Here is a 12492-nt window from a genome sequence, read left to right as displayed (position 1 = left end):
TCACCCTAACCCACCCTAACCCACCCCTCGAAGAAAAAGACATTTTTCCCTTTCTCTCGTTCGGAGTCACGTTTCGAAAGAATATCTCTTCCTCTTCGCACCCTAACCACCCACTATACCCACCCTCCACCCACCAAGCTCTCTTCGGTTTCAGAGAACATCTCCCACCGACTTCAGCCATGATCATAGACTCTTCCAATATTTCGAAAAGCTTCAATGAAGAAAAGACAATGGCATCGTCTGCCTGCCGCTTTGTTCGCAGCTCCTTTCACGACATCGACGAATCTCACCCTTACCCTCACCCTCACCCTCACCCTCACCCTCAGCCTCAGCCTCAGCCTCAGCCTCAGCCTCACCTCTCACTCCTCTTCTCTTTCTTTCCTCCTTTTTTTTATTTTTTCTCTTTTTTATTTTTCTTTTCCTTACGTCAATCCACCCCACCACTGGAGTCATACCAGAGCCAGAACTATAATCCGCATTGAAAGAATCCGAAGGATCGACGAGTGAGAATGTTTCTAGATCATTCAGAAGATAGATTGGGAGAGAAGGAAGTGGAGGGCTGAGGGGGATGTGAGGGGAGAAGGATATTGGATTTTCTTAAAAAAATTAAATAAAAAAGAGAAGGAAAAGGATAGAAAGAGGAACTGTTAGTCCTATTATCAAAAGTACTGGTGTGTATGTGTATATATATTCCAAACATAAATTACACATATACATACGTGTGTGTGCGTGGATGCGTGAGTGTTGGGTGGAAGTCTGTAAAATTGAGATTTGAAAATCGGTTTGAGAACCACTGAGTGTCGGCGTGACGTCATGCAGGAGACGCTATTGGTCGAATGCTCGGTCACGTGAACCACTCTCCCTAACCTCCCCTCTCTTCCTTTTACCAACTACAACACAGCCCTAGCTTGGAAAACCACCCTTATATTCTCCTACGGCAGTGACTGTGATAGAAAGAGATAGAGATAGGTATAAAGAGAGAGAGAGAGAAAGACAGACAGATAGAGAGAGAAAGAGAAAGAGAGAGAGAGAAAGAGAGAGAGAGAATGCTTGGTAAGAGTAAGAGAGAGAAAGACAGATAGTTGGACTGGTACAACAGAAAGAGAGAGACAGATATATATACTCCTATACACGAATATCAGAGTGAGTGAGATAGTGAAAAAGAGAGAGAGAGAGAGATTTCTACAAGAGAAATAGAAAGAGACAGACGTATAGAACAGAAAGAGATAGATAAACGTATAAAAAGAGAGAGAGAGAGAGAGATAGATAGATTGATAGATATAGTAAACCAATGGAAGTGGAAGAGAGATACAGATAGGTAGAGAGAAAGAGACAGAGTGAGAGTAGCGAGAAAGAGAGAGGTAGGGATAGTATATGTAAGAGAGTAAAGTGGGGGGACCGAGGGTTGGTAGGTTGAGGTAGGGAAGGAGACGATAGAGGGTAAAAGAGAGGTGGTAGTAATGGTGGGGGATGAAAGCGAGTTCTCGGCAGTCACTGCGACGACCGCGACGCCCTAACGTCTCGTCCTCGTAACATTTTCTCTCGTGTGTTTCTCTCTTTTTCTCTCTCTCTTTCTCTCTCTCTCTCTCTCTTTCTTTCTCTTTCTCTTTCTCTTTCTCTCTCTCTCTTTCTCTCTCTTTCTCATTCTTTCGCATTCTCTCTTTCTCTTTTCTCTTTCTCTCTCTCTTTCTCTCTTTCTTTCTCTTTTTCTCTGACTGTGTTCGTGTACATATTTGTGTGTGTGTCGTGTGCATGTGTGTGTATGTGTCTGTGTGTGTGCGTCCATACTAAACGATAATACATTAATCGCGTGGATATTCCTCGAGTCGAAGTTTATTATCTCCTTTTCTCTTGGTTTTTGATAATTTTTCCTTGTTCTTCTTTTTGTATTCTCGCTTTTATCATTTCTTCTGTATATATGTATATATTTAAATCGTACGTAGAGAGAAAATGATAATGTAATAACGAGGAGTTTTCTTTTAAAGGTTATCGTTTTCAAGTAGTGCGTGGTAATACTTTTCATTTCATTCTGTTTTTATTTTTCTTTTCTTCTTTTCTGTTTTCGTCGGGTGTCTGTCGACTCTCGCTCATATTTTTCGTTTTTCTTATTTAAGATCTTATCGAAAATTGTATGTGTATGTGTATGTGTGTGTGTGTGTGTGTGTTACAAGTTCGTGAATGTTCGAATGCGACACGCGTTAGTCCTATATATATATATATATAGAAAGAAGAGAGGAGAGGTGGTGGTAAACGTTCGGTCATTATCAGAGATTTTCCGAGTTGTAAAAGATTTTTAAAAGAGATGTGATTTCGCGTTTATGAAAAACGGAGAGATACATACGATTACGAGAAATTATATAATAAATATATACATATATATATAATATATATGTGTATATATATATATATATATATATACGGGTGGTGTGCGTGCGTGTGTGATTTTTGTCATTACTTTTTTACGCTTCTTTTTATTTTTTCTTTTTGATGATTTTTCATAATTCTTTTAATTTTTTCTTATATTTTTTATTTTATTTTATTTTATTTTTCTTTTTTTTTTTAGATATATACACGATCTTGGGAGATCATCGACACGTGTGGCCATTTTGAATGGATTAAGGATATATATATATATATATATATATATATATATATATATATATATTTAACAAATATGTAATTTCATTTGAATTATGTTGATCTCTTGTAATTTCGCGTAATTAACGCGAGCTTACGAGTGAAAATAAATCAATATTACAACATTTCCTTCGATCTTTGCCTTTATTGATTTTCTTTTTGTTTCTTTTTTCTTTTTCTCCAAAAATCGATCAAATTTATTCGTTCATTGTTTGGTGAATATCTTTTTTTTCTTTTTGGTTTTTGATACCTTGCAATCCTTTTTTTTATATTCCTTCCAAAGGAGAAATTTTTTCAGGACGCCATCTTTTTTTTTCTTCTCTTTCGTTCGTTACTCGTTATCATTATTTAATAATAATAATAATATATTGTTGTTGTTGTTACTGTTATCGTCATCGTCATCGTCGTCTTCGTCGTCGTTTTTTGTTATTATTATATCGGTGGTGGTAGTGGTGTCATCGTCGAACCTTCAAGGACAATTTTGTTTTCGTGAGAAATCGCCACGATGGTCCTTCACGGAGTGAATCGTAAGTTATTGCGAATTCCCCCATTCATTTCTCTTCTTCCTTTTTCTTTTTTTTTTTTATTTTCTATTATATTCATTAAACGAGCACGTTCGATGATACAGTATATATATATGTGTGTGTGTGTGTGTGTATAGTATGTACTTGTTCGTATGTATGTATGTATGCGTATAAAATCAATATTAAAACGATTCAACTCTCTAACCTAATTCTTTTTTTTTTTTTATCACTACCATATACAAAAATTATGTAATATATTTTATATATAAATATATAAAATTTCATGTATACGTATATGTATATATGATAAATCATATTTTTAATGATAAATAAATTTTGTGAATATAATTACAATATAATTTTAATAATATATTAAATATGATTAATATCAAAAAGATTACTAAATAAAATTATATATAAATAATTATTATTGAAGAAATACTTTCGTATCGATTGGAAAGAAATTATTTCGTTGAAAAAGAAAAACAAAAAAAAAGAAAAAGGAATTAAAAAAGAAAATTAAAATGTCATCGCTTCGTTCGAAAATATATCGTGTTATATATTATGCACGATATTATGAGCTTGTTTTTTCAATTCTGTTTATTTTTTCTTTTTTTTTCTTTTTTTCTTCGTTGTTTTATGAAAAATCATCGAACGTGTTCTTCACGACTCTTTGTCTCCCTGATACCGAGATTTACGTGTAGATTAAGTGAAAAGTAGTCTAACCCTTTTCTCTTCGTTAGCAACCCCTTAAGCATAGTTCTGCATCATCCCTTCTTTACTTATTCTTCTTCTTGCTTACTTGAAATTTTATGAAGTATTTTATAATACAATGGGTCCTTGTGACTAACGACATTACTTCTTCTTCCTTCATTTACTCTTTTTCTTTTTCTTTCCTTTTTTTTTTTATTAAATTTACTCTACGATTTAATTTTCTTTTTTTTTTTTTTTTTTAATTATTATTAATCAATTATAACACGCATGATGGAAAATTTGCAGGGCAGTGTTCGCAAATTTACAAATCTAAAATCTTTTTTATTTTTTTGCAAACCGTATTCCCTTTGTCTCCTTTTTTTATGTTATTAATTTCTTTTTCGCATATTTACCTGTGTGCATTATTAATAATATCTTTCTTTTGGAATTTATAAAAAAAAAAAAAACAAAAAGAGAAGTAAAAAGGAAAATTTATTGTCGAAAAGAATTATGACAATTTTTGTGTATCACATATTTTTCTACGTTCGATTGATCCTATAAAGAAGAAGGAAAAGAAAATAGAAAATATTATATAAAAAATTAGACTTTTCAATTTCAATAATAATTAACGCAACAATAATTATCTGAATGACAACTTTTTATTTTTTTTATTTTTCAATTCATCGATCATTAATATACATATACATTTATAATCATAATTAATAATCCGTACGTATATTAATAAAACCTTATAAACGATTAATCGATTTCGTATAAAGACTGCGTTAAAACTTCCTAAACAATATTAAAAAAAAAAAAAAAAATGCAATATCTCGATTACACTCGATTTAAGTTCTTTCAAGGAAAAAAACCTTTCGAAGAAAACCTTTCGATCGATTTTTATCATTACTTAGTTACTTTGAAGTCCACCTAGAAACTTTTGGCCCGGTTTATACCATAAACGTACACCATCATCAACGTGCATTACGTCAATAGTATCGATAACGTTCTAGCTACCCACACGGTCTATTCAATATGATTACTCCTACACACACACACACACACACATACGCAGACACATACACATATACGTACACATATATATGTATATACTGATATGTATGCAACATGATGCAACAATAATCACGGTATGATGTACTTTCTCTTGCATTTAACGAGGAATCGCATTACCACACATTAATTATCTCTCTCTCTGTCTCTCTCTCTCTTTCTCTCTTTCTCTCTTTATATATATATAAAGCTATATTCATATTAATGCTATATTCATATTAATCATATTCATGTCAGTAACGATAACAATCGTTATAACAACAATAACAATAACAACAACAACGATAACAACAGAAAGAAAGCAAAAGAAAAAAGAAACGAAATCCTTTCTCGATAAATTTGAATTTGAATTTTGAATGTTAACATTGTTATTAATTTCAACTCTTTCTCTTTTTTTTTTTTTTTGTAAGAATCAAGGGATGAAATTTTTGTGGGGGTCGATGTAGAGCGTAAAAAAAAAATAAATACAGAATAAGAGAAAATATGGAAAAAATGGTAAAGAGATAAAGAGAAAGAGAGATAATGATAATAAAAAAAGAAAAAGGAAAAAAGAGATAGAAAATCATTCGATTCGTTAAACAATACTACCACCCTGTTCGCCCGTGCGCCCACCTGAGCACCCACCCGCATATCCCCACGATGGCGTTAGAGAGGGAAAATTTATCTTGTGGAAGTGTTAAAAATTGACGTGGGTACCATTTGTATACAGTTGACTTGATGGCTCGACTCAACCAAAAGAGAGATAGAGATAGAGAGGTTTATATACATACATATAGATAGATAGAGCAACAGAGAAAGAGAGAGAGAGAGAGAGAAATTCGATATAGATTGAAACGTCGAAAATTTATAGAGATAGAGAAGGATCGTCACTGTCACTTGGTCCAGAGTGAACCTGACGGTTATTCGTTTCATTTCTCATCGTAAGTATCAGCCGGAATTATAGATCGCGATGACGCGCCGTTTATCGAACCTGTCGATCCCAGAAGAGGAATTACGAAGCGAGGGAAAATGGATTTATCGATCCGATACATTGTAAAAACTCCGAGAAATATATATATATTTTTTTTAGATCGTTCTGTTTCGATTTGGTAGTCATTAGCATCGAATTTTATATATATATATAAAATGATGAAATAAATTTATTTGTTTCGTTAATCATCTCTGTTACATTTAATTGTACCGTAAAATAGATAGATTTTGGAATACAATTTAGATATGATTTGAATTTAATTAGGTTTTCAAAAACATCCCTCATGAAAAAAAATATATACGTATATATGTATATATAGAATCAGTATATATAGATATTATGTGATAATTGTTGGAACGAATTTTTCAAGAGTTGCATTGTTAAAAACCGATGAAATTTCGAAGAAATTTTATATTATAGCGATTTTTTATATGTTAACGATTAAATGGACTAATTGAAAGATGTTGAACGATCGCGTACGTACATATTAATTTCGATTGGTTAACGTTTATAATGAAAGAAATTTATTGGAAATGCTCGATGAGCCGTGTTGTATTGTAATATGGTCGTCACGATTTGATGAACAATTTATTATTTCGAAGCGTAGCCAGACGCGGATTAATACAAGTGACGAACAACGAAGTTTAACCCCCTTCATCCCTCCACCACCCTCCATCTACTTCCATCATCTATCCATTCACACACCATGAAATTTGTACATACAAAATTCGATTTAACGAGTCCTACGAGTCGTGAGTGAATACATTATTAATCGATACACCTTTCAATTGGGATAAAGATCAAGTTGATCGTTGATGATCTTAGAGTTAATTAATCCTTCTTAAACTTGCGGATTCGTATTCCGCACTTGTGAAATAACGTTAACCATTTATCATTTTTTCTAGAAGATATCAATCAATCGATTGAATCAATACCCCAAAACGATTACTTTGGGTTTGACTCGTTGTAAATTAAACAAAAACGATTAAATACACGTCTCGTTTATTCGACTCGATTCTTTCCAAATCTATAAGTCTATTTAGATTAATTAGATTTTTATAATAATATATAAACGAACATGAACTTTCAAGACAACCCAATAAAATTAAAAATGAATGAACGTATATACTCGTCTCCATTTTTCTTTCTCTCTCTCTCTCTGTTTCATTCAAGATTATGAACGTGAATTCACACTTTATATTTTCACAATTATCTCTTGAATTTAACAAGGCCGTCTGGAAAAGTGCGAACTTTTCTTTCTCTCATAAAACTCAAGCGGTCATACACACACACACACACACACATTTATGTATATATATATATACATACGTACATGTTGTACATATGGTACATGGTTAGATGTATCTCTATAGAACGATGGTTAACATCGATGATCGTGCCGATGCATTAGCTAATTGTTGCATCGGTATTGAAGTGGATTGACCAATTTGTTCCTCACTTTGGTATACATTCCTCGTAAACTCTTGACCTCTGACCGTTCGTTTGATAAATCATACATTTCGATAAATCATCAAGCATACATTCCGATTAATTCAGAATATAATAATGAACAGTGATAAAATTATTGTTACAAATTTCTTTTGTTTAACAGTGTCTAGTGATCTATCTTAACGATCAACAAATAATAAGGACAGTGGTAAAGCGATACCATAGTATCACGTTACATGAGAATGTGATCTTGATCCGAGAGAAAGGGATGGAATAGTGGTAAGGGGTGCTGAGGGATGAGGTATCAGGGCTAAAGCGTTGGGATTGTTTCATCCAAGCACGATCAGTTCAACGTGACGCACAGTCCTAACAATGGGTCAACTCAACCAGGCGTATGAATATTTCGTTACGAAATAATACGTTTTATACGGATAAAGTATTTCGCAATCAGAATTCTATATTCATCAGAAAAATAAAGACAGAAAGAGAGAGAGAGATAGGAAAATATATATCAAGAGAGTATGGCAACATAGTGAAATAGTTGTTTGGTCTAACTTTAACCTAAACATGTTTTCTGGAAAGATACTGACAATGAGTTGTCTACAAAAGTTTCTACAAGTTATTCGTTATTCTATTCCTAGTTTTCTATATAGTATTACTAATATACATAGGGATATATATATATATATATGTATGTATGTCTATATATATATATATATATATAAAACACAATTAAAGATCTTAAGGAAGTTACGACGTACTTAATTACATTAAAGTTAGGACGCCCGGGCATGTAACTCTTTCTAACTTCATCCTCTCGTCTTTCTACAGAATTAAAGGGAACGTGTTCTTTAAGTTGGATAGAGAGATACGGTCAGAATAAAAAAGAAAAAGAACAAAGAAAAGAGAAGAAACAAAATCAATCGAAGTCGATCATCAGCATGGTTCAAGTATTGACCAAGGATTAACAAAACTCTTACATGTAATTAATTCAAATAATCGAATCTTTTAGACAGAGAAAGACATGCGGAATCAAAAAACAAAATCATTTGAAGTCTATCATTAGCATGATTCAAGTAATGAAATTCTTACATGTAATATATTCAAATACTGTAGCAATTTTTGTTGTTGCGATGTTGTTTTTCATTCCTTTCTTTTTCTTTCTTTTTTTACAGACTCCCTCGTCAGAGTCTCTTGACTTTAAGGTTCTCTCTACAATTCTAAACTCGAACGTAAATCGTAAACTACCCTTCCAACCACCCACCCCTCCCCTTTCTCTCTCTCTCTCTCTCTCTCTCTCTCTCTGTTTCTTTCTCTCTTGTATCTAAAATGCGAGTACGAGGCATACATGTACCATATATGCTAGAACGCACTTTTGTTAGTGCTCGCGTGCTAACTGTGTGTCAGTACGTCTGTGTATTGCTCAGCACGTCTCTCCAAACGCATGCAACTCGCATCCCGTAAGGCGAGACGAACGAGATACTTGGGGTGCATTCGTGATGAGTTCCCACCATCTTCAATACATCCCCCACCTACTCACTAAACCCCCATCACCTCATTCCCCCATACTCTCCCCCTTTTCCTACAACCATGCAACCCAGATCATACTTTGGTCTCTTATATTTATTTCTCTGCGTAGATGATTATACGTAGGTGATATGACGTTTTTTTATATTACTTTTCTTCCCTTTTTCTTTTCTGTTTATTTATTTCTTAACACAAGATCGATGAATATATGTGTATGTATATGTATAATTCGATTTATTTCTAATTAAACATTGACATTATTTTTAATTACATTCGACTTAATTACATCGAGATAATAGAAACAATTTGTTTTTTATCGAAATTTTGAAAAAAAGATTCATGGACACATAGAGTTATATAAAATTAATAAAAATCATATCTAGCTAAAGAAAATATATATACATACATATAAGTATCTAGTACATAAGATTGTAGAAAAAAAGATATCGAATCGATTGGGTATAATCGATATGATTCAAGTGTTGTAAATCATTATAAAAGGGTTGATGGATAAAAAGAATGAGTGAGAGAGAGAGAGAGAGAGATATAGAAAAAAAAATGAAAAAAATATCGCCTCGATATTTTCATTTCTACCTCTTTCTTTTCTCGAACTCGTAAAGAATAAGAAGAGAAAAGAATAAAAATAAATAGAGGAGAGATTGTTCGAGCTATTGGGTGAAATCCACGTCTGTAAGATGTGAATCGCTGAGTTTCGTTTCTCTTGGTATTCCAAGGGTATATTTCGTGCACCAGGTGTTACGCACACATACATACACGCACACATACACGTACTTAAACACAGAGCCCATACAAGACGGTTAAAACAATTTGCCATAAATTTTTTCTCTTGGATAGAGGTTCCCCATAAAAAGAGAGAGAGAGAGACAGAAAGAAAGGAAGAGAGAGAGAGAGAGGAAGAAAAAAAAAGAATAAAAATAAAGGAAAGGGTGCTTCGAACTTGAACGAAATTGATATTCCTATTTTTTTTCTTTTTTGTTTTTTTTCTTATTTTTTATTTATTTTTCTATTATTTTTCTTCAGTGTTATCGTTACGCTCTTTTCAATTTTTCTTTTTCCTTTTTTTTTTTTTAAATCTTTATTTGCATTAGATGCAAATGTTTTAATAATGGCGACTACGTCGTCGACTTTTGAGAGATATTATCTATTTTTTCGTTTTATAAATAATTTGAAATAAATTGGAAAATTTTATATATATATATATATATATATATATATATATATGTATACATTTATATATAGTAAATAGAATAATATTTACATAGAGAAAGTATGTCGCTGCATAATTACTTTTTCTCGTTTCAATTTTTTGTTGCAATCTTTTTTTTTTATTTAACAAATGGCGTCGATGTAATTATTACAAAAAAAAGTAAAATAAAAAAGTATATATATATATGTATAGATGCATACAAATGTATATATACATTAATTTTGATTTTAATTGCTGACTCGCGTTGCTTATACAATGCAAAACGTCGTCTCGAGATTTTCCAACGTTTTGCGTTGTGCATATTTTCTATGTTACATGAAAAAAAAAACAGAGTGGGAGAGAGAAAAAGAGAAAGAGAGAGAGAGAGAGAGAGGTATAGGGATATTTAAGTTTTTTATTCTTTTTTTTTTGGAACGTATTGTTATCGCTAACATAACGCTTCCACCGTTCCATTGTGCGGATTCCCCAGCTGGAAGAAAAATGTTCTTTGTGATTATTAAAAGAAAAAAAATAAGAGAATGTAGAGAAAGTAAAAAATAAAAAGAAACATTTTTCCATTCCGCATCAAAGAAAGTGCACGTAAGCACACACTTCGTGCGCATATATACCTGCCTTATCAAAAAATTGATCTACCCAAATTAACAAACCTTTTAACAAACATTTCTCAATGTATTACGATATACAAGAAATACATTATATGTATATATATATTTTTTATATTATATATTTCATATTACATATATATATATATATATATATATATATATATATATATAGTGATAAATGTATGTAAATTTATATACCATTTCTATCCCACGAAGAGTTAATTAGAAGTAGTGATTTTGTGATTTTATAATTCGGTTTATATAGGATTGGTTAATTTCTAGGATAGGAAAGATTGAGATGTATGTATTAAATACAGCGTTATTCGTTCATCAAGAAAGTTAATCAGATCTTGGATGTAAGGGTATCCATACTCCAAAAGCGATACACGTGAGTGCAACGGAGAGAAAGATAGAGATAGACAGGAATACACACAAACACATACGCACACACATACACACGAATATACACATATATATACCATAGTAAATCGTTCGTGCAGGTATTACGAGTACGTTCACGCGTGCCTGTTTGAAATGGAGAGGCGAAGAGCAAATACGTGTACCCATTTGACGTGTTAAGCTTTTAGCTCTTTGTATGTTGAATCTCTCTCTCTCTCTTTCTCTTTCCATCTATCTATCTATCTATCTATCTCTATCTCTATCTCTCTCATCGTCTGCAATCAGGGACTCGTGCATGTGCCTCAACTCAATTATTCCGAAAATGAGAGAAAGAGAGAAAGAGAGATAGATAGATGGATAGAGAGAAAGGGATAGAGAGAGATAGAGAGAGATAGATAGTGTACGAGTAGGTCGATGATCCCTGTTTGAAAAGTGGGCCGGTTATTTCATTTGCATCGCGAGCTCTATGCCAAGCAGAACTTAATTCAACTTGCTAATGGACGACTTACTCGAGTAGTCCTATATCCTAAGCAAATTTGTGCAATCGTGTTGCCATAAGAAACAACGGTAAGATAATCCTCAGTTACATATCAAATGATTCCGCATCAATATTAATTCAATAATTTCAACAACATCTCTCATAATCTATCGTTGTTCTATTAGATCGTAATACCCCAAATACCGCAATAGAAGCCGTTTTGTGACTATAAATCGTTTACCTAGAATAAGTCCTAGGTCCCTATTTGTTCTGGATCAGTTTGGAACATCCACATGTCTAGATACTTAAGGATAGAAAGGAAAAAAATAAGAAAAGGGTATATAGAAGGTATCAGTATAAGAACAAAAGGAAGCCTATTAATATTCTAGAGTCTACTACGTGACCCTTCAAAGGTTTATACCTTCGTTCGCTCGCATCAGGATGAGAGTTATCGAAGAGGACCTTCCATTTTCCTATCCTAATCCCTCAAAATTCTAGCTGAGAGAAACTCTCTCTTCCTCTTTCTCTATCATGTATACGAGATGCGAAAAGAGGGGGTTCTTCCAAAACCCTTAGACACGTGTACGACGGGGTTGTATTCGTTGAACGAACAGTAGATCACCCTCTGTAGTTCATCCTACCAACCACGTAATCGTCTTCCAGCTTGCATCCAGAGGAGTAATCCTCTCGACGACAGGACTATCCCTGTCTTCTCTTATCCTGTTCCTCTACAACATTTATATGTACATATATATATATACACACACATATGTGTATATATATATATATATATGGCTTTTGGATCAGCATGTCCAATGTCCATTTATCTTTCTCTTCAAACCATTTCTCAAATGTTCTTTCTTTTTTGCTTTGTTTCGTTTCGTTTCTCTCAGTTGAAAAAAACTTTGCTT

The 12492-nt window shown here is 32.8% G+C and overlaps 1 protein-coding gene across 10 annotated transcripts in view; it reads left to right on the top strand.

Annotated features, from left to right (window-relative positions):
• LOC127072341 (protein Fe65 homolog) overlaps positions 1-12492 on the top strand; it is a 141108-nt gene that overhangs the window by 58094 nt on the left and 70522 nt on the right. Inside the window, exons 1-2 of one of the 10 annotated variants that reach the window (XM_051012708.1) lie at positions 1456-1544; positions 3088-3164. The exons of the other annotated variants lie outside the window; for them this stretch is intronic. Coding sequence (XP_050868665.1) covers positions 3143-3164 — 22 coding nt within the window. The 5' untranslated portion in view covers positions 1456-1544; positions 3088-3142. Of the gene's footprint in view, positions 1-1455; positions 1545-3087; positions 3165-12492 lie in introns of those variants that run through there. 10 annotated transcript variants of the gene reach the window in all.

The sequence above is a fragment of the Vespula vulgaris genome, chromosome 25 (assembly GCF_905475345.1).
Source record: "Vespula vulgaris chromosome 25, iyVesVulg1.1, whole genome shotgun sequence".
NCBI lineage: Eukaryota > Metazoa > Arthropoda > Insecta > Hymenoptera > Vespidae > Vespula > Vespula vulgaris.
Note: the sequence above shows the minus strand (reverse complement) of the source record. Positions and strands in the feature narration are given on the sequence as shown.